The 27,382-nt window shown below is 39.3% G+C and overlaps 1 protein-coding gene across 6 annotated transcripts; it reads left to right on the forward strand.

Moving 5' to 3' along the window:
- Positions 1 to 1,557: 1,557 nt before the first annotated feature.
- Positions 1,558 to 27,224, forward strand: LOC113050929 (myc box-dependent-interacting protein 1-like). Of its 6 annotated transcripts, XM_026214404.1 has the most exons (19): positions 1,558 to 1,962; positions 8,904 to 8,984; positions 9,135 to 9,189; positions 10,531 to 10,625; positions 12,148 to 12,183; positions 12,371 to 12,466; positions 13,356 to 13,463; positions 13,697 to 13,789; positions 14,300 to 14,385; positions 20,574 to 20,649; positions 20,738 to 20,793; positions 20,924 to 20,956; positions 21,497 to 21,560; positions 22,023 to 22,160; positions 23,406 to 23,429; positions 24,553 to 24,915; positions 25,115 to 25,180; positions 25,701 to 25,802; positions 25,888 to 27,224. In XM_026214404.1, exons 1-19 carry the CDS (start codon positions 1,882 to 1,884, stop codon positions 25,987 to 25,989), a joined length of 1,755 nt encoding a protein of 584 aa, XP_026070189.1. In that variant the 5' UTR covers positions 1,558 to 1,881; the 3' UTR covers positions 25,990 to 27,224. The 6 variants fall into 6 exon arrangements, with proteins under 6 accessions (XP_026070189.1, XP_026070183.1, XP_026070184.1 ...); XM_026214398.1 differs by lacking the exon at positions 12,148 to 12,183; XM_026214399.1 differs by lacking the exons at positions 12,148 to 12,183; positions 20,924 to 20,956.
- The last annotated feature ends 158 nt before the right edge of the window (positions 27,225 to 27,382 follow it).

Genomic DNA, 27,382 nt, shown 5'->3' on the forward strand with positions numbered 1-27,382 from the left:
GCCTTCTTGACTCCAGATCCCCCATTTGACCAAGACATTATTGGAAGGCCCATCTGTCTAAGCTGATTTTGACCTCTGTTGTAATAAAAAACTTGTTTAGAACCAGTCTATGTAATTGTTCCCTGCTGGTGAAATGAACAGTACAGAGTGAAAGAGAACTCAGATGGGTTTAATGTAACAGGAATCCCACCCAGCATGTGATATGACACCAGTGAATGGATAAACTCTCCTCTTACCAATCAGACCATCCAAACATGGCATTTAAACTAGTCTCATCTTTCAAATTCTCAAGACATCAAAACCTTAGGTTGAATGGGATGACATATCACAAGCTTTATTGTTGTCATCTTATAGAAATGTACTTCGAATGTTATTGACTTTTCATGATGAACCTTTTGTGTTGTGTTATTATTCCACACTTTACTGGTGAAAAGCATCTGCTAAATGCCAGTTAAAATGGCACCGGTGTAACCAACTTTTGGAAATATTTTGCTTCAGATGCCACGGACCCCCAATAATAATCAATCACCTTTATTTATATAGTGCTTTAAACAAAATACATTGCGCCAAAGCACTGAACAACATTCATTTTGAAAACAGTGTCTCAATAATGCAAAATGATAGTTAAAGGCAGTTCATCATTGAATTCAGTGATGTCATCTCTGTTCAGTTGAAATAGTGTCTGTTTTAATTTGCAATCAAGTCAATGATATCGCTGTAGATGAAGTGACCCCAACTAAGCAAGCCAGAGGCGACAGCGGCAAGGAACCGAAACTCCATCGGTGACAGAATGGAGAAAAAAACCTTGGGAGAAACCAGGCTCAGTTGGGGGGCCAGTTCTCCTCTGACCAGACGAAACCAGTAGTTCAATTCCAGGCTGCAGCAAAGTCAGATTGTGCAGAAGAATCATCTGTTTCCTGTGGTCTTGTCCTGGTGCTCCTCTGAGACAAGGTCTTTACAGGGGATCTTTATCTGGGGCTCTAGTTGTCCTGGTCTCCGCTGTCTTTCAGGGCAGTAGAGGTCCTTTCTAGGTGTAAGATTTAATCATGTTGCAAGGGCTCCACATTCTAAGATTTAAAAGTTAACAGTATATTTTCATGTATAAAGAACAAACTTATTCTGTAAACAATTAATACTAAAAAGTGTCAAATCTTATTTGGTAAATATTTAGTTTTAATAAATATATTTAGTTTAATATTTAGTAACTATTATGTTGCATTACTATGTTTTATACCGACTACTTCTGTACTGTTAGATGTATTTCTATTTATTTAAATCCATTTTAGCTAATTTATTTATTTATTTATTTATTTATTTATTTATTTTTACTTTTTAGCACTTTCTAGCACTTTCTTGCAACTCCTAGGAGTTTGAAAACCCGTGATATAACTATACGATAAGACATTTTATAACTTTCCTCGAAAAAAATAAAATTAAATAGCATTATGTCGTGATCGTTTTTAACTGTGCCTTTAAGAGAGTGTCTATAATAAGTAGTGGAAACGTAATCCAGTGCTCGCTCGCTTGCGCGTGCTCTCTCTCTCTCTCTCTCTCTCTCTCTCTCTCTCTCTCTCTCTCTCTCTCTCTCTCCAGTCGCTTGTCACCAGAGGCGATTAACGGACCCCGTTAGACCGTATTGTTTGACAGTTTTAAGTTTAAACTTTTTGATAGTGTAGTTTATAAGGGTTTAGTCTAATAATAAATCTCCGTGTCCACATTTAGGACTCTAAACTCGCGCCCTTTCTCTTTAAGAAGATTTACCCACAGACATAACGTAACTGTTCTTCTGTATCTCCTGCCTGTCTCTCTGCGCGTAACTTCATTCATAACGGTTTATTTATTTATTTATTCACTTTGGAAACTTCTAGTGGAAACTCAAACATGGCAGAGGTAGGGAAAGGTGTCAACGCCGGGAAACTGGCCAGTAATGTACAGAAGAGGATAACCCGAGCACAAGAGAAGGTAAGCGTGCTTACAAATACTATTTTGATGTGAGCATGTATCTATTTGTTGTTTGTGGTATTGTTATATATAAAGCCCACATTCGACTGCGACCGGCTGAATAGGTGTTCTAAAAGTGTCTAATAGTCTGACACTGTTTACTGTACGAGGGAAATGTAAAAAAAAAATAACAACAGCTGAACCACATTGAAACGCTTCATGCAATACTCGCTCATGTGTTTGTCATGCTCTTTTGCATTGGAAATGATGGTTTTATTTCTCATTCCAAGAGCAGTTCCAGTTGGAGCTAAGTTTGAAACTGATTTGGTCATTTGAGATGAAGTGCATTAAACAGCAGCTGGTAGAGACCACAGCTCTTTTGACATTTGGCTTTTTCTTGTTAATATATATTATATTATATTATAGTGGAAACTGGGGCTATTTGTCATACTTTGTACTCCACTGAATATTTTTTGGGTAATGTTTAATTTGAAAGTCAGGCTTGACTGAATGAATGAATAAAATAAATTTGAACAACTGAACATTTCCACTGTCATTGATCAAGTTAAAGTGCTATCATATGATTAATCGTGATTAATCACAACCCAAAAACAGTTTAAATATACAAAAGTATATTTATTTAAAGTATATTTATATAAAATAAATTTGTGTGTGTGTGTATATATATATATATATATATATATATATATATATATATATATATATATATATATATATATATATATGTATGTATGTATGTATGTATGTTTGTATAGAAGCTGCAGTTAACACTGATTTGAAATAATTATAAAAAATACTTTAGAAAAGGCCTTCTCATCATACATTGTATGTTTTGTTTATTAATGTAATGTTTTTATTGTTTACAATGTAAACAGTAAAATTATTCTGAAACAATTCATAAAACAGAAAAAATGACACATAATTATAAATTTACACATGTGACAACTTGACAACAGAATCCTTATGACAACCTCTTCATACCCCAACTTTTGCTCTCTCCCATAGTGTTTTGTATCACAGAAAAGCCTAGAATGTCCTCTTTAACATACACCAGGACTTAAAACTGTGACATATATGGATCAGAGATATTCTCAAACAACTGCAGAATTACATTAGATTAGATTCAATTTTATTGTCACTGCACATGTAGGTACAAGGCAACGAAATGCAGTATGAATGAATCATTGGCTCTCAGGAATATTTGAAGCAGGTTGGAATATGGTGATGTTGTGGCAGAGTTCAAGTCTCAGTCAGAGTGTAAGTGGTGCATCAACACAAACAGACCCACAGCTGAAAGCAGGAGCTTCTACACAGGAAGTGTCGTTTCCACGCTAAACACTCCAAATGACTGCTTGCCTCTCAGAGCACTCAGCTGGACGCCAGAGCCTTGGGGTCTGAGACTTGGTTAGTTGGAGTCAGTGGCACTAGCACTATAGGAACAGTTTGTTCACTTGAGAGGCTGCTTAAGAAACATCAGAAATCAATTCATTTTAGTCTTTTAGAATGTTGGTCATTTTAGTTTTTCAGTCGTTTCATCCTTAATATTGTCTCACAGTCTAATTCTTTCATATTGTGGAAGTATAAGTGGCTTAGATGACTTGGATAGGAGATTTCTAGGAAAGACAGTTCTAGCATTTCCTGCTTCTATAAACCAAGCTGGCTCATTACTTTGTAATCATATAGATGTTCTCTACCTCTTTTGTCCTGGATGATAGACTCAGAGAGCTGGTCTTCATAAGTAATAGTCTCTGTATATCTAAAGTCTTTGCTACTGTTTCTTATGTTGCTTTAGTCATATTTGGCACCTGTATGGAAAAGTGCAGAATGAACATACTACCCCAATGTCTCCATCACCTGAATTTTATTTATTCCTTAAACACATTTTTGGAATGAGTGATTTTTTCTGTGGACTTTACAATAGGCCTGAATATAATTTGTCAGCACTTGTTTTAGTTACATTTAGTTGTACTTCATGGTGGCTTAAGTCCTCAGCTGTCTCTCCCTCTTTAGGAGTGTAAAAAGCTTGACTCACTTCAAAAGTATCTGTATGCGTGTGTGTGCACTCCTTATATTCTGGCCATCAGCATGAAACCCTTGAAATATATTCGCAGTTCTCTCTTCCCCCCTGAAACTCAGTCAAGTAGAGGAAAGTTAACCATGATCCTTTAGTGGCATACGACACACATCTCTGCATTATTTTCCCACTCCCCACTTCTCCCTCATCCATCTGTCTGTCATTCATTAGATGATGTTTGTCACTAATTTGGATCATCAAGGCAGGTTATTCTTGAGTCACCCGTTTTTTTTTCTGTAGAAACATTCCAGCAGTGTGCCGGTGATAACGACCCTGGAGGAGAAGAGATGGGTGCACAGTTACAAAAATCTCCTTTACTCACATTTGAAAACCTAAGGAGGTGTCCTCCGTCTTCTCCTGACCTCTGCTCTGATTGGACAGGCAATCTGTCACTCAAAAGCAGAAGTTCAAGCATGAGCCACACCCCTCTTCCGCACTCCACCCACACACCTGTCCGTCCTCATAGAGCTACAGAGCAGTGTGTGGACTGGGCTATGAATAGCAGACAGGCTGTAGCTGTGAGCTAATCCCCAGAAACCCCTTGTGCGACAAACCCTGGTGTGTGTGAATGCCAATGGCCGTGGTCTGGGGTATTTTTGGGGCTGTAACTGAACACCAGCACACGTCGACCAGAAGTAAAGACCAGGGGCCTTTATAAAACACAGATGAAGATACATTTGGCTTATACCTGGGAGAATGCGGTCATAATTTTGCACACACACTTACATGCTACTTCCAAATCTCTCTCATTGTAAGCTCCTTTAACCTGTTAGTTAAAGCTCCTCAGACGCACTAATTAAGCCCATCCACTTGCCACGCCACAAGTGTGGGTGTGCATTTACTTTAGACAGATTTGACCCAAATATAGCTCAGTCTGACAAAACATTTGGGTACATGTAGGAACGTCCTTTTTCATCCTAAAAATCCAAAAGACCTTCTTTTAAAGTATATAAATCAATAGAAGTCTATGCTGTTGTATAGGAAAGAGAGAATTAATTTGCATTTGTACATCGTCAGATCATGTAAGTGTATTAATTTCGATAACTGCATCAATTAGTATAAACTTGCCTCTCAGTTGCTCGAATGTTTCACTCACACACACACACAAACACACACACACACACACACTGAGGAATCTCTCAGCTGCCAGGCAAATGGTCTGTGCTGGTCTGCTCAGGGTTGTATAAATTAAACATGCTGATTCAGAAATTGTTCACCCATAAATAAAAAGTTTGTCATCTTTTACTCATGTCATTCAAAACCCATATTACTCTTTGTCTGTGAAACAGAGGACGAAACTTGTAAAATGTTCCTGCTGCTCATATGCAAAATTAAAGCATACAATGTCTAGGGATTCCAAAAAGAAGTCGTACGACTTGTGCACTATATTAGTCTTTTAAAGCCATATAATTAAAGCAGTTTTTAGGAAATTAACACATTGTGCAAGGCCGGTTTCCAATGAGGAAACATACAGGATGATACAATTAGAAGTACTTCAATACTGAGTTTCGATAGTAAATCAGAAGAGTAAAGCAGTTAGAACAGAAGTGTAAGTGCAGAGAAGTTGAGAAAGTCCGGATTTTTTAAAATATTTTTTAATGGTGCTCTCAGAATAGAAGTTTCAGTAGAGTGCATCCGTGTGGTACAGAGTTTATTCTTGTGATTGGATGGTCATTCATGAATGATTAGTTTATTTTATGGCTATTAAATGACCAATGAATGAAAGACTTGTGTCTCTGGCGGTGAACTTATCAATTATGTTTCTCATAACTTGCCTTCAGCTGCATTATAACGATTTCTTAATTTGAAATGTGTAGAAAATTAATTTCAAGGCTGATTTAGTTATTGCTACCATTAAAATTTGTTAGTCTATTAAAACTCATTCAGTCATCAATCTCTTTTTTTCCTGTTTATTTCAACATGCAGGAGTAAGCATTTTTAATTGGTGGGCAAGTGATGATAACTGTTGGTTTCTGGCATACAATAAGCACATTAGTATATATAGTATGCAATTAGTAAACCAAAGATAAGATTATTTTGTCTCCACATCAAATTAAGTTCACAAAAGTAATTTGATATACATAAAAGGATGTTAAATGCAAGTAAAAAGTTTACTTTAAAACAACTTAATGTCAAAATATGGGGGAAATAATGTAAAAAATAAATCGGTAACACTTTAGAATAAGGTTCCATTAGTTAATGTTAGTTATGTATTAATTAACATGAACAAACAATGAATAATACATTTATTACTGTATTTATTCATCTTCGTTAATGTTAGTTAATGAAAATACAGTTATTCATTGTTAGTTCATGGTAATTCACAGTGCATTAACTAATGTTAACAAGCACAACTTTTGATTTAAATAATGCATTAGTAAATGTTGAAATTAACATGAACTAAGACTTATAAATGCTGTAGAAGGATTGTTCTTGCTTAGTTCATGTTAACAAAAGTAGTTAACTAACATTAACTAATGGAACCTTATTCTAAAGTGTTACCAATAAATCAAATAAAATAAAAAATTGTCATTCAATGTAGTGATCGGAACTTTGATTTTATCTTTAGCTACATCTTTAAATAAGCATAAAATACCAAGTTAAAAAATACATTTGTTGTCTTGGCATTTTCAAAAAATAAAAAGAAAGAAAGAAAAATAAATTGTTGGGTGTATTATATTAAAAGTACTATGTCTTGGGTTTTTTGAGTGATGAAACAACCAAGGGACTTTTGTCCCGAAAATGCACTTTGTCAGAGGTCATTCACTGTAACAGGAACAAGAAGCCATTCTGAAATCATATAAAAACTGATATTCATTTGACTGTCTGTTTTTTTTTTTTTTTCTTGAATATTTAATTAATTTCACCTTTTCATGGTGTGGTATCCAAAGTTACAAAACCACGCCAATCAGTGAAATGCCAAAAAAAAAAAAAAAAGAACGTTGTAATGATGTTGTAAATCATTGTGATTACATTTCCTGGCCAAGATCACTGTTCGATACAGGTGGCCAGTTGATTATAAGCTGAAGTAGAAGTTTCATCACTCAGGATAATGTTTTTGTCATGTGATGTAATGCAAATTCTCTGTAACACTACAGTGTCATCCATTACACTGAATGACAGCATCACTGTAGAAATAACAATTTTAATAACAACTTATTTACATTAAGGATAAATTAGGAATATTTAACATTGACAAATATGCATTAAACGTAATAAATATGAATATTTGAATGCATTTTTGTATTGATTAATTTGTGTTATTGATTAATTCTACATGCGCACGAACAGAGAGCTGCTATAGGCACTGTAAAAAGCCAAAAACCTAATAAAGTAAATGCAGACCCAGTAGCTTGGGTGGCACTCTTAAAGCCCGTTCACACCAAGAACAATAACTATAACAGTACGTATGCTAGCCTCCACACTAATGAATAATAGCACTGTTTGTTTAAAAAACTGATATACAAGCCAGCCTGATTAATTGAATAATCATTTTTTTTTATTGATCAATAACCACACCTGCTTGACTGATATACAAAAGTATAAACTCATTCCAAAATTTACTAAAAGTCATATTTGTGGAAATTGCTCTGTTTCAGATCTTTTAAAGTGACTTTCGAGTAGTGAGTGAAATAAATTCTGTATTATTTTATCATATCGTTCATCATCCACCTGCTCTCTAGATATTTCCTCAGCCATTGAATTCGACCACTATCTCAGTGCCTGACAGTGGATGTACAGTCATATCCAGTGTTCCTGAAAGACCTCTGAGTCAGAGAGAATGCCTTCACCCCAGCTCTGCTCGACTGCACAGGGAGCACAGGTCATCATGGCACAGATCCTGGTCGCTGTATTTTAAGATGTCGGGGGGCTCGAGGGAGGGGTCCTGCTGCAATCCATTCAGGATCAGCTTTCAAACACTCACTCTACAGTAAAACACATTCATACATTCTTCAAGAAGAGCACAGCTGACACAGCCAGTGGGAGATTAAAGGGTTACTGTGATTTCCCCTTGAGCATTATTGAATTCCTTTGCTCTATTAGACCAGTGGAACTTACTGTATTTATCATTTAGTTATATCTGAAATGTATTAAAACACAATGCACAAAGTGTCCTGTTATGTGTAGCCTTTTTTAATCCTAGGAAATTTTTATTTGTAGAGAAGTGAGTGTTCTGTCTTCCATTGGTCAGCCAAACTGTCCAATTCCAAACTTGTTATAAAGTGTTTTAACAAGGACAAAATGTGAGACCCTTCAGGGATGCACCATTCTATAAACTTCATCCTTCCATCTTGAATCCTTTTGACATTATGAAAGTGCTATTCTGTTGCCTGTATCAGTCTGAAGGAAACCAGTATCTCTGTGTCACAAATGGCACGGCATGTTTAACATGCTGCGAGAAGTGATGTGGGGGAGCAGAAGGAAAAGGAAATGACCTCTGAATAAATAGAACCAGATTCAAGCACCACCTCATACATGTTGGACAGGAAGTAGGCCAAACTGAACTAAAGGAAATGTGCATAATTAAATCTGCTCGGAAATTGTTATGTCTTGTATAATGGAAACACCCTATGGAATAAAAGGACACTGTGCTTTGAACTTTTGCCAGGTGTTTGTATATGTGTGTGTGGCAAGACAAGTTCATGAGAACTCGTCATGAGCCCTTCTTGAATAAGTTTCATTTTTGATGAACAGTTACTGTATGTCAGCGTTCTTCATGGGGAAGAGGAACATGGAACCGATACTGAAAGCACCATTTGTGGTGGCCGGGGATCTAAGACCCTATTTCTGCAGAAGTTTTGTACCAGTATGTGTTTCTATGTTACAGTATGTAAGATTTTGGCTGTTTTGCGTTTCTTTCCGATAGGTGTTGCAGAAGTTGGGAAAGGCGGATGAAACGAAAGACACAGCATTTGAGGAGGAAGTGGCCAAATTCAACAAGCAGTTGGTAAGAGCCTAAAACCTTCATCCTCTCTAACCCCCCCCACCCCCCCCCCCCCCCCAATATAGTGCTGGACTTATCGTTTGACCTTTGACCCTTTTTGTAATTCTTAAATATCTAGTGATAGTTTCTTCTCTCTCTGATCTCTATCCGCAGGCTGATGGCAGCAAACTGCAGAAAGACTTCAAGGCATATTTGGCGGCAGTCAAAAGTAAGACTCTAATGGAACAATAAGTGATTCCAAAGATATTGTTTCTCTGTGCTGTCATTGTTATAGCTGTGGTGCGAGCTCTGCTTTGCTTAAATATAACTATATCTTAATTGTTGTTTATAGTTATCATTCTTGGTGTGAACAGGCCTTTACTGTGTGTCTGCGTATGTATCTAAATGAAAGAGAACAAGGAGAGTTTTAAAGGGATAGTTCACCAAAAATGAACATTCAGTCATCACCTATTTGACTTTCTTTCTACTGTGGAACCCAAAAGAATATATTTTTGTAACCAAATGGTTTTGGTAACCACTGACTTTCATTGTTGGAACAAAAACACTGTGACATTATTCGAAATGAATATATTTTTATGTTTCATAGAAGAAAGAAAGTCACAACATTTTTCTTACACGACTTGAAGGTGAGTAAATGATGACGGTATTTTCTTTTTATGGTCGGATGAGCTATGATTTTAATGCATTTTAGTGGCATATGACATTATTTAAAGCAAACTGAAAGCTAATCTAGTAAATTTTAAAGAAAATGCAAACACAATCATGTGCAAAAACTTTAAAAACACCTGCTCAGTATGGTCATAAAGGCAAAAGTATCCTGCTCTCATGCTTCTTTGTATTCAAATGCAGCCTTTTCTCAGACGAAATACAGGAAGCAAAAGATGATTTTCACTGAACATTCTCAGTCCTGTATCTATAGCTCTACTGCCTCCATGTGTAAAAAGGTAGTTAAGGGAGATAAGGGAGTCACAAATTCTTCATAGGTTGTAAACATGTGGAAAGTGTTTTCAGCCATATTAATTTCCTCTTAAAGGGATAGTTCACTGAAAAATTAAACAGTCTCATCATTTACACACCCTCATCCTGTCATCACTTACTCTCCCCATGTTTTTTTCTTTTTTAAATTTTTTTCTTGGAACATAAAATTTTGACAAAATGTTGGTGCATTTTTTTTTTCATTAAAAGTGAATGGGGATTAGATCTGTCAAGCTCCAAAAGCACCATAAAAACAGTCCGTACACTATATTCCAAATCTTTGTCACTTTTTTTATGGATGAACTACCACCTTAACCCTCGGTGAGTGGTAGTACATAAAAGAAATGCAAAGTAAGCAGACGGCCTTCTTCCTTTTACAGCAGACTGTAAGAGTGCTGCTCTAACGCAGAACACCTTCCCCTCAGCTTCCTCCCCTGTGCCCACAGCAGTTTTCACTTCTCTGAAAGACACAAAGAGAAATAGTATGCATGCGTGTTTGGTGGAGTGATCGAGCCTTTTCCGTCATCTGTGTCAATGCCTGTCTCCTAGCTGACCCGTTTTGTTGTTTCCGCAGCAATGCACGAGTGTTCGAAGCGTCTGCAGGACTGTCTGGCAGAAATGTACGACCCTGAGTGGTTTGGCAAAGAGGAGGTGGACTCCATCGCAGAGGTGTGTAAGGATGTCACTGGCAGAGCAAAATACTCTGTCTGGATTGTGTGACATTAGTGATTTCAATGTGAAAAATCTCATAGGAAAGGAAAATCTCTTTAATATGTCAGTTGTTTCTTGATTCTCACCAGTGCCTCCTGAAAAAGGGCCGCAGTAATATCAAATGTGTCTCTTGAGATCTCAGTAATATCTCAAACCAACTGCCAAACAAGAGGAAAATGTAAATGATCAGAGGAGACTAGATTCAATTGAATCAAGTCTCATATTTTTTCAGATGTACTAAGGAACCAAAATCTGCCAGTATTTAAATATACACTAACATTCGAAAGTTTGGGGCCAGTAATTTCTTTTGGGGTTTTTTTTTAAAGAAAAAATGCTTTCATTCAGCAAGGACACATTTAATAGATCAAAAGTGACAGTAAAGAAATGTACAATGTTCATGAAAAGAATCATCGCTGTTTCCACAAGTAACAGCAGAATTGCTGTTTTTAACATTGCTAATAATAAAATAACATTTATTGAGCACCAAATCAGCATATTAGAATGATGTGTGAAGGATTAAATTGCACTGAAGACTGGAGTAATGATGCTGAAAATTCAGCTTTGTGTCACGAGAATGAATTGCATTTTTAAATATATTAAACTATAAACATTTTATTTTAAATTATAATAACATTACACAATATAGATGTTTTTACCGATGAGATAAATCAGCCTTGGTCAACATAAGAGATTAAAAAAAAGTTTTTAAGAAATCTTACCGACCCCAAACAAAAGTGTATATTATAATTCTAAATCCCAAAAATGAAAATTTGCTAAGTTTGTACTCACCCTCAGGCCATCTAAGACATAGATGAGTTTCTTTCTTCAGAATGAGGGTCCAAACATCTGATAAAAACAACATAGAAGTGTGGATTATTGTTTTTGTCAGTTGTTTTGACTCTCATTCTGACGGCACCCATTCACTGCAAAGGATCCTTTGGAGAGCATGTGATTTAATGCTAAATTACATCTTGGATGGTCTGAGGGTGAGTCTATTTTCAGCACATTTTCATTTTTGGGTGAACTTTTATTTTACAGGGCCAGTTCACGCAAAAATAAAAAAATTCTGTCATTAATTACTCACCCTCATGTCGTTCCAAACCCGTTAGACCTCGGCTCATCTACAGAACACAAATTAAGATATTTTTGATGAAATCCGTGAGTTTTCTGACCTTGCGTAGACAGCAACACAACTACCACGTTCAAGGCCCAGAAAGTTAGTCAGGACATCGTTAAAATGGTCCATGTGACAGTAGTGGTTCAACCTTAATTTTATTGAGCTATGAGAATACTTTTTGTGTACGAAGAAAACCACAATAATGACTATTCAACAATTTCACAAAAAGTATTCTCATACTTTTTGGGTGATCTATCCCTTTAAGACTGTATGCAAGTGAAAAATGTTTTCTCATTATTCTGCAAATTGATTTTGTTTTCTACATTTCTTTGATTCCACTCACGCATCCCTCTGTGAGTAAAGGAGATGATAGAGAAAGAAATGGATAATAATCTGGAGGTAAACATGATCGATGATATCTCCAGACCACAGGTCTAGTCTAGAGCGGCTGCGGCTGCTGGTGATGCTAGAGTATGCTACTGCGGTGAACTCTATTCTAGAATAGTTCTGTGCACATATGTGTGTGAGAGAGACAGCCTGAGAATATGTGTCTTGCTGTGCATGTCTGATCACATTTGTTTTACAGGACACTGACCTCCTGTGGCAAGATTTCCACCAGAATCTTGTGGACAATGCCCTCATTTCCATGGACACATATTTGGCTCAATTTCCAGACATAAAGGTTTGTTTTTGCTTTAACTAGTGATACATGTAAGCATTTCAACATTTACAGGAGCTAGTTAGTTATTTTATTGCTGTCCGATTCCAGAATGTCTGTGTTTTTCCACCCGCGTAAAATCCCCAGCTAAACTACATACTGTTTTTGACAAACACCAAGGTTGCATGGTAATTGAATTGCCGTGTGAATCCACATCTCTGAGTTTACAAGAAGAGATCTATCGAAAAGTGGTTTCGTAAATGTCTTTTGACCACTGCCAAGCACCGTACAGTAATGGCTGTGCTTTGTGGTAAATGTGCACCCATTTGAAATATGGACATGTTCATTACTAAAATGCTGGAAAATGTTTATAAGAATAATATTCTGTCACAGTTCCACTACAATAAGTAGGAGCTGTTAAGAAGAAAAAAAAAAAGAACAAAATCATGTACAATTTTGAAATGAGTCATTATTATGGTATGCAATACATTTGTAAAATATTTATTATAAGCTATTAAGTTACACACTGTAAAAAAAAAAAACATTTAACTTTACCACGAGTGTGATTCGAGGGCATTCAGCTGACTCAGCCACCGCAGTTTCCCCAGAGCAGCTGCAGGAGCTTGTGTAAATCGCTGTACCAATGCATGACTTCTATCACCAATGTGCCATGAAAATATATTATTACCAACGCCACCATCAGAAACAATTAGTGCCCAAATAGGGCTTTACACAGAAGAAGGGTTCCCGCCACATCTAAACACCAGAATATAATCAGGATGTGCAGGAGCATCACATGGCAAGAACCCCCTAGCAACCCTCACAAGCTTATAACAACTCCCTAGCAACCATTTATGGCCATTGTCTATTTACAGTATGTTAGATGGACTTGTGACTCTGACTCCCTCTGCAGGCTCGCATCGCTAAACGTGAGAGGAAGCTGGTAGATTTTGACAGTGCCAGACATCATTTTGCCTCTATACAGAAAGGCAAGAAAAAGGATGAAGCCAAAATTGCCAAGGTACCAGAGGCATGTTAATGCTGATGCTGTACTGTCTAGCTTTTTGTCTTTAAACCTTGTTAACTAATTCATGTATTGCAGTCAGTTTAAATGTCTGAGTGAGTGTATGTGTGTGTTTACACAAGCTTTTATCTTGCCTGCTGGGATTTTGTGAGCTAACAACAGCACTTGAGTGTGTTTGTCGCTGTTCTCTCTTCTTTGTGTGTGTCAATCTGTCTTTGCTGCATGTCTAGCCTCTGTCTCTGATGGAGATGGCTGCTCCCGGCTGGGCTCAGGGAATAATCACAGCACATCAGATCGCTCAAACTAACCTCTCGAGAAACCAGGTGACTCAGCTTGTAAACCCGCCCTTAATCTGCATAACCCCACCCATCTACTCACAGTCCACACCCACTCACAGCGTGCTGTGTTCCTCAGGTGTATTCACTTCATGCTTTTTATGTTTGTTTAAAAGAACACTGTTTTAAAGTTTGGAGTCAGGAAGATTTTTTTATGTTTTTGAAATAAGTCTCTTATGCTCACCAAGGCTGCATTTATTATTACAATTTTAATTAACTGTTTTCTATTTGAATATATTTTTAAATGAATTCCTGTGATGCAAAGCTGAATCATCATAACTCCAGTCTTTAGTGTCACATGATCCTTTAGAAATCTTTCTTATATGCTGATTTGCTGCTTAAGAAACATTTCTTATTATTGCTAATGTTGAAAACATTTTTTTTGGTTAATTTGTCCGCAGTCAGTACAGGGTTGAATGTGAAATTCTTTGCATATTCATTTTCATAAATTATGGTGTCTTTTGCCTAATGACCGTGTGTGTTTGTGTGTGTGATTAGGCCGAGGAAGATTTGGGCAGAGCTCAGAAGGTATTTGAGGAGATCAATTATGAACTCCAGGAGGAACTTAACACCCTGTGGGACAGGTAATAACCACTTATTCATGATCTCTCTATGTATCTCTCTTATTCCTTCCCCTTTCTGTCATCTTAAAGGAATAGTTCACCTAAAAATCAATAACCATCATTGTTCTAAACAAATGTTTTTTTTGTTTTGTTTTGTTTTTTTCTGTGGAAAACGTCTCAGGTTACAAATGTAACCTTGGTTCCCTGAGAACAGGGAACGAGACAATACGTCAACGACGCTATGGGGAACGCCTCAGGTGTGACAGGTGTCTGAAATCAAATATCAACTCACAGCAATCATGCTGACCGGCGACAGCCGTGAATCATCAGCTTGAATGATGAGCGTGCGACCTGGATATAAAAAGGGCGCCTTGAAACCATGACAATATCCTTTCGTCTGAAGGGACTGTTTGGCAGGCAGACCCTGAGGCATGGCTGGGAGACGTATTGTCTCGTTCCCTGTTCTCAGGGAACCAAGGTTACATTTGTAACCTGAGACGTTCCCTTTCGAAGGGAACTTCGACAATACGTCAACGACGCTATGGGGAACGAAATACCCACGCCGCCATGCTAAAGGGAGTGCATGCCCAATGGCAGTGACAACTGTCAGAACCAGCATTCAGTGAACGCTAGAACCACTCACCCTCAGGTCACACAGGGCTGTCAGTGACAGCACTCCCTACGGTCATAGCCCAAGCTATATGATACCACAGAAAACCTCCATAAACATAGTTTAGTGAAAGGTCTACCTGGGCCTGCTCAAGGGCCTAGGACCACAACTTCAACTTCTTAGAAGGGGTCCCTTCTAGGGAATGTGGCTAGGGAACCCGAGGGAACCCCAGCCAGTCACTATTCAGGGGAATGTACCACCTGAAAAGCCACCAGGCAGGCCTGACCTGGTGTCACTACATAAGACACTACAGACTGGCCACTTCCTGTCTGTCCGAAGACAGAGCCTCTGGACACTTGCCTTTAGGAAGGCATCCAGCCCGAGAAACTGCGGAGCAGGCAGTGAACCACTCGGCCCGGATCTCAGAGACGGGATATCCTGGAGAGTATGACTCAGCGTAGTGCTTTACAACCCTTGCCAGCGAGGGGAGTTTCTCTACTCGATCCACGGATCTACCCAGTGTTTGTGTTTCAAAAACACTGAGGAGGCCTGTGAGGGCCTTAGGACTGATCTAACTGGGAGGCCTCATGAGAGGCCTACGACCGCCGGACCAGACTCAGGAGACCACATACTCACATTGACCCTCAGTGAGGGGAGCATAAGATCTACCTGGTAGGCAACCAGGCTGTAGCAGGATAAAAAGGTTCCAGGAGGGAACCCGTAGCAGAGAATAAAAACTTGAGCCGAGCCAGGGCGCAAACTCACCTCCAGTAGCTGCCTGATAAGGACTGCTAAACTGAAAGTAAGTGGCCACTAGCTTACGAAACCCAGCATCACCGTGAAACTACTCCCAGGGAGACCTGGAGAAGCCTACTACCTGACAACCACAGTATGTGGGAGCTCACCTTCAGAGAGGCCTGGTGAGGCCTGCTATCTGATAACCACAATATGTGGGAGTTCACCTACAGAGAGGCCTAGAGAGGCCTACTACCTGTTACCAGATAACCACCTTAAGTGGAAACTGAAAGTCATTTGGAACTCAACTCCAGGGAGGCCTGGTGAGGCCTACCACCTGACAACCACAGTATGTGGGAGCTCAACTTCAGGGAGGCCTAGTGAGGCCTACTACCTGATAAACACAGTGCAGGAAAGCTTACTTTCAGGGAGGCCTGGAGAGGCCTACTACCTGAAAACCATAGCTGATAGGGAGCCAGACTGGCAGTCCAGTTGACTGTCTTTGGGGCTTTGCCTTCAGGGAGGCCTTATGAGGCCTACTGCCTGACAGTTCAAAGAAGCGGGAATTCAACTCCAGGGAGGCCTGTGGGGCCTGCCACCTAGTAACCACAGTATGTGGGATCAAACCCTCAGGGAGGCCTAGTAAAGCCTACTACCTGACCACCACAAAATGTGGGAGCCCACCTTCAGGGAGGCCTGAAGAGGCCTACTACCTGAAACAGTCTAATCAGCTGGATGTAACTGCTGCTGGGGACTCGCCTAACAGGGAGGCCTGGGCGAGCCTGCTAGCTGATAGCGAGTCTATTCTGCTACTTTACCGAACACTGCTGGAACCATACTATTAAAAACTTTTCCTATAGTTTTGTCCAAGTGTATGTTCCACAATGTTGCGACCCACCTCAGAGGAGGCCTGTTAAGGCCTACTAATCAGCAGTGAGCCTTCTGCCCGAACTACCAGGGCCAACCATCGAAGGTGAGCTGGCCTAGGAGCCCTATTGGGGGCTATTCCGTCAAGGAGGCCTGCTGGGGCCTACTACCCAACTGCAGCCTTCGCGGCAGAAATCTGTTGCTACAGCATCCTGGTACCTAATCACATTGCCAGAGGCAGTGTACTCAGCAAAGAGCAATACCCTTATAGCAGGGGAGTACAACATACGCCATTCTGCCTAGTGGAGGCCCCATTAGGGGCCTACCTACTAAATGCATAGGCATCAGCCCATGGCAATGCTCTGGCTTCAAAGGGAGCGGAGTCCAAAAACCGGAATGGAATGTAGTTTAGAACTCCCTGCTCAACCGGAGCCATCGTGGTGTGAGGTAGATACACACAGAGCTGAGAATGGACTACTCAAAACTACCCTGAGTTAGCGGGGGAGTAACAACCATATGCCCCTGCAATGTTAGACAGGGAACAGGCCTGCAAGTGGCTCCAAAGGGTGACAGGGATTTGTCCTGCGCCCAGCCTAGGGGAGCGGGGGGGCTAAATTGCAAGCCAACCCACTTCAACCCATCGGTCGAGCGATTAGCTCAACGGGCTGAGTGGAGCCAGCTCTAGAGGCCCAAAAACATATCTGTTCGGCAGGGTCTGACAAACTCTCACTTCGCAGAGCGAAAGATGGCCTAACCCTGCCAGACTGATCCTACCTCAGCTACCACCCTGCATTACTCTATCACCCCTGAATGCAGAGAAAGGGGCGGGCCTTGGCCAACAACTCCCATTTAAGGGAGGAGGCTGAAATCAAGGGGAGGAAGCCTAACACATAATGAATGTGGCAGCTATACTTAGCAACACGCCTCCAACATCCCTAGCATAGCCTAGGCCAGCTACAGAGGCGGCCCGGATGAGGGCCGACCTACAAGCATAGATCTACCTGAGGGCTCGGAGGAGCCACAGCCTACTTGATTGAGAGGCCGTGAAAACACTCAACCTACTGAAACCCAACAGAGCTCAGGGGAGTGAGTACTCAGGATACCAATGTCACAAACCGATAGGCAGGACATCTATCTGAAGATCTATCTGAAGCGCCAGCGTCAGTCTAAACCTAAAGCAAAAAAGTTTTTTTTTTTTTTCTCTAGGAAGACCAACTACTCTACCCTCTGAGTGGCTAATAGCCCTGAGGCTAAACAGAAATGAGCGGTGGCCCACCACGCATATAAAATGTTATGACAGGAAGGCCATCACATACTCAGCACAGAAGCCAAATCTTCTTTGAGCTTCTTCCTAATTCGTTCTAGCCACCAACTGGGGGAGGCTTCAGGGCCCTAAAGTCCATACTTTAATTGCTCCTCTAAGAATGACCCCCTAGGTCTATACAGGGAACAGGGTCTGTAGAGAAATACAATCAGTGTTAGTTATACACACAGAATTTTACAAACCAAAAGTTCACCTGCGGCGTGCGGAGTGAAGACTCGCCAGAGAGTTCTCAATGAATCTGGGGTCCACCACTTTTACATGCCTAAAAGAGGCGCTCACATCAACCAGTTGCTACGGCGGCCCATCAGAACATAGTTCTCATCATAAGGCCCATCCCCAGGGCTGGTGTAACGTAAACGCCTGGGGAGTCAAGAAGAGGGAGAGGGCTGGTAGAAAAAGCCCTCCAGGGAGATCAGACCCTACTTCCGCTGAGCGTTGCAGCGCTTGTGCTGAATGACCTCCCTTAAGTCCCTCTTTTTGCGGGAGGCTCGCCTCCTCTGTGTCCTACTCCTCCATGGAGGGGGGGCACGAGAGGCGACACTAGACCTCTGGTCCTGCCTACGGTCCTCAGACCAAGACGGACCAGGTCCTCCCGCCTGCCTGGGCTGGGGCCCGGATCTCAGCGGTATACAGGTCTTAAATGCAGCCGAGCGCGCCTTCGCCTCCCTAAACTTCCCAACCACCGCCTCAACGGAGGTGCCAAAAAGTTTAGCAGGCGAAACTGGTGAATCAAGGAGAAGGGACTTTTCTTTCTCCCCGATATCAGCCAAGTTGAGCCACAGATGCCTCTCTGTGGCCACCATCGCCGCCATCGATCGGCCGATCGCGGCAGCAGTCTGTTTAGTGGCCCGGAGGGACAAATCTGTGGTCCGGCGCAACTCAGCGACCGCCTCAGGGGACAGCCCTGCCCCCTGGTCGAGATCCTGCAGCAGGTCAGCTTGGTAGGCTTGGAGCACTGCCATGGTATGAAGGGCAGCACCAGCCTGACCTGCTGCCGTGTACGCTCTGCCATTCAAGCGAGCCGTGGTTTTAAGGGGCTTGGATGGCAGAGTCGGAGCTTTTAGTGTCGACACCCGCCCAGAAACGAGATAGTTCGCAAACGTCTCGTCAACGGGCGGCATCGACACATAACCTTACTCACCGATCCCCTCAACATCAGCGAAGTTACCCCGCTGATGTCGATGAATACGGGCAGAGTACGGTTTCTTCCATGCCCTCTCGATCTCTGAATGGAGATCAGGAAGGAATGGAAGGCTCTGCTGAGCTGGTGGTCTATGTTCAGGGAGAAACCGATCATCCAAACGACCGCGAACGATCTCTCCCTGAGCGCGCCGCCATGGCAACTGAAGTTTGTCAGTGGCGCGCTCCATAACTTCCACCAACTCTGCGTACACAGGGCAGGATGGCTGACGAGGTTGAGGATCTAAATCATAACCCGATCCGCGAGGACCAGACGCTGAACTCTCTTCCCTCGAGAAGAGAGCCAGACGAGAGCGGAGCGTTCTCATAGGAAAACGCTCACAATTTGCACAGGACGCTCCCTCAAGAGCATCCCGTGCGTGCTCTTCACCCAAACAGTACACACACATCTCGTGAGTGTCACCCGGCGACAAATATCTTGGGCACGGGTCAGCACATTTCACAAAACTTTTAGGACTTGCCTTAGATGTGCGTTTCATTTTCGCTGTAAGCAGACGTTTAAATCAGACAAAACAGTCCCTGAAGACGAAAAGGATATTGTCATGGTTTCAAGGCGCCCTTTTTATATCCAGGTCGCACGCTCATCATTCAAGCTGATGATTCACGGCTGTCGCCGGTCAGCATGATTGCTGTGAGTTGATATTTGATTTCAGACACCTGTCACACCTGAGGCGTTCCCCATAGCGTCGTTGACGTATTGTCGAAGTTCCCTTCGAAAGGGAACAAAAGGTTAATTTTGTAGGATCTTCACATAGCTCTTTTCCATATAATAAAAGTTCACAGTGATCACATCTGACAAGCTCCAAAAAGGACAAATATTGCAACATAAAAGCCATTCAACAGTTACGACAGAGAGGAAGACTTACATTTTTGTCTTAAATTTCTGTCACTAACACAAAACTGCCTTTGTTTTATCAAAAATGCAGTGAAACCAGTTATATAGTGAAATATTATTACAAATTAAAAGAACTGTTTACTATTTCAATATATTTTCAGCATCATTACTCCAGTCTTCAAAGTCACATGATTCTTCAGAAATCATTCCAGTACTTTTTTATTATCTAAACAGTTAAATGTTTTTGTGGAAACGGTGATGCATTTTGTTTAAGATTCTTTATTCCAAAAGTCTTTAATGCATCCTTGCTAAATAATTAAAATAAAAAAATCTTATTGACCCTAAACTGTGGACTTGTATGGCTTAAGACTTGCAATATAGCATGAGTCCTATTTTTATGATATTTAATGTTGTTATTAGTCCTTTTGTGAGCTTGAGAGATCATAATGAACTGTCTTTATATGAAAAGCTATGCAAATGATCTTCTTTATGTTAAAAAAAAAGGAGAATGATTTTAATAACATGACAACAAGTAAATAAGAGAATATACATATTTGGTATGTTTTAGTGAGAATATAACTTTTTGGTGTATTTCTTCTTTAAAAAGAACTGATGTTGACTGTTCTCTCTCTCTGCAGTCGTGTTGGCTTGTATGTTAACACATTTCAGAGCGTTGCCGGCCTGGAGGAAAAATTTCACAGGGACATGGGCAAAGTGAGCAATAATAAGAGACTTATTAACAAGAGATAAATGAGATTATTGTTGTTGGTTACCAGGGTATGTTGCACTCTCTCACTCACAGCTGAACCAGAATCTGAGTGATATTATGACCAAACTGGATGAGCAGCGTCTAGCCAAGTGAGTGCTTTTATCCTGGGATATTTCCTGTCTGTAGAGACACTTCTGGTTTCCTGTAGTTTAGCTCACGGATGTGTGAGTTCTTGTTTTCCCTGTAAATTAAACCAACCCTCCCCCAAATAACCCACAGAAAAGGTGTCACGACAGCAAGCACTGGGAAGAGGTAACAACTCCCATGTTTTATGTGTGTGTTCATGCAACATTCATTGCATTAAAGATGCACTTCAACAAGGTTATTTAAACCACACACTCTTGTCTCATATAATATCTTGTTTTGGTGTGAATCTTTTTTAATGACTTCAGAAATTTGCACTCAAGATTTGAAAAAAAAATTAACACATGGAGTAAAAACACTTTTTCGTCTCTCAAGCCTTCTCCTGAAGAAACATATGCAATTTATTTTCTTTCAGCTGAAAAAAGTTTTTTTCTCCATGTGAAAAAACTAACAAAAAAACTGAATTATTAAAGATTCACTAACACTTGTTTGCTATGGAAAATTGCTGCTTGCATGGGACCACGTGTACATGAAAAATATAACTGCATGTCTGGAATGTCTTTGAAATGCAGTAATTGTGCATGGTAGTGATTTAAACCGATCTGCCTGCAGTCATTAACACTGATCTCTACTTCCACCTAGTGAGCACTTTCAGTCAGGAAACTCATGACTGTACAATGCATTTACCAATGTGCGTTTCTCATTCAGTGAAGAAGCAGCCAATCACAACCTCTCAGAGTCTGGGTCAGATGCCCCTAAATCACCAGCCAAGGTATTTTGAGAAAGCTGATGTTTTTATGTGCTCTATGTAATGTTTGTCTTACAGTATGTATGAAACTAAAAAAGCAAAATAAATAAATAAACAAACTAAATGCTTTTTTTTAATGCATTTATACGGCATACATTGCAGTGAGTTTTTGTACTGTGAATCATCATAGTGATAGCTCACCTCTGATGAAAAAGTGTTGCATATTATATTTGTCATCTAATATTTATATTCTATTTAATTTCAATTTTATTTCTATTAATGAAAATGATTAGTTGTAGTTTTAGTTTAACAACAACACTGCCTTACAATAGAGTCTGTGATTTATAGATAAGCAGGTAAGCATGAGTGTGTGTAAGCAAACTGTTATCAAAATCTAATCATGAGCAGTTATGAGTTGGTGTTTTATTAACCCTGAGTGTGCTGTGTGTCTTTGTGTGCATCTGCATGTGTGTGTTGGTGTGGCAGTCCACTGAGTCCAGAGAAAAACCGCCGGTCTCACAGTCGCCCAGGCCGGCTTCATCTCAGGAGGTGAAACAGGAGAACATCATTAACCTGTTTGAGGATGCAGTGGTGCCTGACATTAACATTTCAACCCAGCCACAGGTCAGAGGTCAAATGACTGCTTCCCATGCTCCTCTTAGCACTCATACCAATCTCTTCTTGGCTTCATCTCAATTTCAGTTATTCATTATCTTCATTCTTAATTAGTACATTCATCCTCCATTTCCACCTTCCGTTGCCACTCTATTATTAACTCTCTTTCTGCTTATTCAGCTGAAGTATCACTGTGCTTCAGCACATAGCAATATATCACTGGCTTTTGAGTTTGTCAACATTACCATCTTCTCTTTATGCAAACCAGTGATCCCACTAAATAATGTCATCGCTGTAGTACAGCTGGTGTTTTATACTGTGCTCAGTGGTGTAATGGTCCAGTAGTGTCTAGGCTGCAGGATTTAGATCTGGATGCTTGGCAGGCAATCAGCAAAGCTTCAGCCCACCAGCTGGGTGTCAGAGGACACGAAGGGCAAGGATGGCAAAGGGTAAAGGTCAGGGCTCAGAGACAAGAAAAAACTTTGCTGAATTTCAAAGACTGCATACTGCTTTGCTAATTATGCTATAGAAATATATGGTAAAAGTAGTAATAGTAGTATGCTAGTATGCAATTCTGAATTCAGCACTAAAGGTCATGCATGCAAAAGGTCAGCCTCTTGAGTTTTGAAGTGAAATTAAATTTCTGCATGTTTCCCCTTTGTGTTTTGGGGAACTGAAATGCCACTTTGGTTCAGAATGTAATGCATTAACTGCATGCATGTGATGATGCTTTCTACTAGCTTCCAATACAAGGCCCAGGGACATACTCAGAACGGAAAAAAAAACAGACAAATAAATAAATAAAACATACACTGCCTTTCAAAAATTTGAGGTCAGTAAAATTTGTTTGAACAAATGTATTCACTCTATAGAATTCCATAAATATTCCCCAAAAATAATTCTGTCTGGGCTCATTCATTGTGATTATTTACATATATATATATATATATATATATATATATATATATATATATATATATATATATATATATATATATATATTTATATATATATTATTATTATTTTTATTTTTTTTCTACTCCTCTGCATGGTGTTCCAGTATCGACTATTAGATCACTTCACCTTTAATAAATGTTTTCCTCTCCTGTTTCTGCAATAATAAATCTCTGAACACTGTTCTGAGCACAAGCTCCTGTAAGAGGGCTTTATGAGAGCTCTCTTCTCACTGTTGACATGGTGATAGTCGTACTTAGCATTTATCTCACTCTGTCATCCTGTGCTGCCTCATGGAAGGAGGCTTCATGGGATTCATGGGAGGTAAGATCTTGTGCTGTGTTTGTACTCTTGCAGTTGGTACTCTCTTGATATAATCAGTGATTTTTGTGGTCTTGATTGATCATGGCAGAACCATTTGACAGGGCTTTTGGATGAAAGTCTTCTACAGTCTTTGGATTGACAAATTAGAAACAAAACCACACACAAACTAACAGAGATTTAGCAAAAGTTAAACCATATTCAGTAGTTCAGCCAAATTATTTACTCAGTTGATTTGTGAGCTGAAAACAGAAGTCCGTTACAAAAACAAGAAAAAGACGTTAGATCTTAATATAGACAAGAAAAGAAAATACCATGCACAGTTTACTTTGCTCAGGGGTTCACATGCACCTCTTGGGTTTGTGTGTGTGTAAATCTTGCTATGTGGTGAATTATATAATAACAGATTTCATTCATGTTTTCGGCCATATAGTTGGACTAACAAGATTTACACTGTAAAATGTAATTAATTAAATTAAATAAATAATGTATTGTAATTGTCAATGTTATTATCCTAATCCTAACCCTAACTAAAATAAAGATAAAGCTATTACAATTTTTGTTAATAGAAATAAACCTAAAGTATAATAGAAATTTAGATGAAAAACGTACATTTATATCAGTTATTTGCCAAGGCTTTCGTTTAGTTTGAGTTGAAGCAGTAAAATTACTAACTGAAAATAAAGTAAAAACTGAACATAAAACTGGAGTAAAAAATAAAGGAAAATTTGTAAAAAAAAAATCTAATAAAATGTAAATTGTAAACTGAAAGTTTAAAAGTTAATTCAAAATATTAATGAAAAATGAAAAACTACAAATAATACTAATTTGTAAATAAACTAAAACATAGAAATGACTTTTTTTATAAAATGTAAATATTAAACTGAAAGTTTAAAGATAAAAGTAAATTCAAAATATTAATAAAAAACTATAAATAAGTCTAAAATAGCAATTTAGAATTAATAATTCACATCTCATCATCTTTTCATTCATTTATTCCCTTTTTTTGCTAATTATTTGCGGCTTTTGCCGTATTGCCTGCCCTTTTCTCCCGGCATTTATTTTACTTCCCAAAATCCAACAAAATATCCTGGCGACCCTTCCTCCCCATCCCATCCCATCCCAGCCTGGTCAGAGCCCTGCTGCAGACCCCTCCCAGCAGTGGGACCAGGATGAAGAAGCTGCTGCTCAGCCTTACAGCCAGCAGACATATGAGTCTCCTCAATGGGAGGACGAGGTCACTCCTGCTGTTCAGCCGTTTGAAGCTCCCCGCTGGGATGAGCAGGACAGTGTGTCTGCACAGTCAGGCTGGAGCAATGAAACAGCTACGCCTGTGCAGCCACACTGGGAGGGCGATGGTGTGGAGCACTGGGGCGAGGAAGGGTCCCAGGTAGGGCAAAAGCAAGACGCAGATACAAACTGGGGCCATGTTACAGCTCAGGCTTGGGAGGCGGAGTCAGAGCTGCCTCAGTGGGAGGAGCTTCAAAGTGTAAGAGGAACGAGATTAATCGTGATTGTAATGTGGAGTGATGTCATAGAGTTACGATGGTTCAGATCATATTGTTCTGTGGGTGTGGATGGTTTCCATAGTGGTCATGTTAAATGTCCCTAAAGTATAGCAGGATTTTGTTTTATTATGTGGAGTTGCTCAGGTGTAATGAACTGTTTTCTTTATTCTTTGTATTTAGAATGAAACGCCAACAGTGACAAATGGCTCATCAGATGCAGAGCTTCCTCCATCTGTTCTCTATAAGGCAAGTTGCACTATAGGAACCCAAGATCTCTGAGTTTTAACATGGTAGCATTTACTTTATCATACAATATTATTTATTAAAAAATTCTGTATTTTGATTTTAAAAAAAATAATAAAGAGACTTCTTTCAAAAACATTGACCAATCAGTAATACAGTTGTGGTCAAAAGTTTACATGAACCTTGCAAGATGTTAATTATTTTACCAAAATACAAGGGATCATACAAAATGCATGTTATTTTTTATTTATTACTGACCTGAATAAGATATTTCACATAAAAAACATTTAACAAGAGATAAAAATGACCCCTTTCACAAGTTGGAAACAATGGTATATTTTTTTCAGGATTCTTTGATGAAAAACGTTTGATAGAAAGTTCAAAAGAGCAACATTTATTTGAAATTGAAATTAAAAAAATTTTGTAGCAATGTAAAAGTCTTTACTGTCACTTTTGCTATGCCCAAATTTTTGAATAATCATTTATGTGTATAAATAGAATTCACTCAAATGATTTTTGGCAGGTGAAAGCATTGCATGACTACGGAGCAACAGACAGCGATGAGCTTGATCTAAAGGCTGGTGACATTGTGCTCGTGCTTCCCTTTGCCAACCCAGATGATCAGGTGACTCATGGGACCCATGTTTATACAAATATACACACGCATACAACCGGACAACAACTCATTGTCTTTTTGTTTGTGTGCGCAGGATGATGGCTGGTTAATGGGTGTAAAAGAGTCACACTGGCTTCAGAATAAAAACCTCCTAGCTAAAGGAGTCTTCCCTGAAAACTTCACCCAGAAACTGTAACAGAACAGCCCTCTCAGAATCACCTGTTTTTAACCTTTGTTTTCTCACCACTTTACTGTGATAACATTTTTATAAGAAAACTTAGAAAATAAGGGCTTCTCGAGCACAAAACAGCTCTATTCTACTTATTGTGCTCACTTGTATTTGCAGCAGTATGCTTTACACCAAACTTCATGAAGTAATATGGGCCACCCTTGCAGCTAAACTAGCTTGTCAATTCACCTTTTAGTGCTTAATCCTGATCTGTACACATACATTGGCCATGAGACAATTAAAAAGTCCCTAATAGGGATGACTGGGGCCGATCTGATTGGTGTTTGTCACTGGGATCATTTGGGAAGTTTCTTTAGTACCAAAGCATCAGTTTTTTTCATGCATGACATTTTTAACTCTTTTGCTTAAAGTCATCATGAAATACAAAATTCTTAACATGCTTGCGGTTCACAATTCTTCAGTGCTTGTTCCACATACAGTCAATTCAGCTAGAGACTATTTTCCACCAAGTATAAATAGAAACAAATAGCATCTTGTTTACAAGTACAGCGAGTGATACATGAAGTGTAAATAGAAGTAATACACTATTTGTTCTAAAGATAAAATATCTTGTGGGCAGGGATATTAAAAATTATTATTTTGCTGGTTTTATTATCTCTAGATTCTCCTGTGAAACCCTTTATGGCAACAATATTTTAACATGTTCCTTAGATGTTTCTAGCACTGCATGTGAAAGGCTCATCTCAATACTTTATGATCAAAAACTTCATATTTATGTTTTCTTTGTATTTTTATTGAGATCTTCAGGTATATGCCACCAAAGATTATGAAAATTATGCAAAGGGATAAACCACTGTGTTGTAGGCTAATATATGAACATCAGTTTGAAACACTTTTTGCAATGTATTTTAAAATCAAAGAGTTTAATCATTTGTCATGTTGCATGAATGTGTTATAGTTTCTTTTAGACGGGTGCACAAAGGATTTATTCTTTAAAGAACTGGAGAGCTTCAGACAAATCATGAAAATAAAATAGAAAATAATGTCAAAAATACAGATTTTAATTTTCATATCGATCTGGAAAATGTAGTCTGTGATGCACTGATACTATGATGACAAGCAACGTTAAGGTGGAAACACTGAATGAATTGAGCTGGGTTTATTCACACACTTTACTGAGATTGTACAGTATTACTCTACCACTGTGGACTTAATAAAACTTGTCATTTGATGAATTACCACTGCCATGCTCGATAGAAATCTCTTTTAAGTCTTCTTCAAATGTTAATTTCATCAGGTAAGAAATTATACTGTATTGTTAAATGACTTACATTCAGTATTTCAGCACATTTAGCGTCTGAATAAAATGGACTGGTTGAAAAGTTGCATAGGTGTTGCA

The sequence above is a fragment of the Carassius auratus genome, chromosome 31, assembly GCF_003368295.1.
Source record: "Carassius auratus strain Wakin chromosome 31, ASM336829v1, whole genome shotgun sequence".
NCBI classification, from domain to species: domain Eukaryota; kingdom Metazoa; phylum Chordata; class Actinopteri; order Cypriniformes; family Cyprinidae; genus Carassius; species Carassius auratus.

What these genes read in the sequence shown, in the direction of transcription:
- LOC113050929 (XM_026214404.1), top strand. Translation starts at nt 1,882, where the DNA reads ATGGCAGAGGTAGGGAAAGGTGTCAACGCCGGGAAACTGGCCAGTAAT. An exon ending in ATATTTGGCGGCAGTCAAAA is followed by an intron (nt 9,190 to 10,530) that starts GTAAGACTCTAA and finishes TTGTTTCCGCAG; the next exon opens with CAATGCACGAGTGTTCGAAG. An exon ending in CTCAATTTCCAGACATAAAG is followed by an intron (nt 12,467 to 13,355) that starts GTTTGTTTTTGC and finishes CTCCCTCTGCAG; the next exon opens with GCTCGCATCGCTAAACGTGA.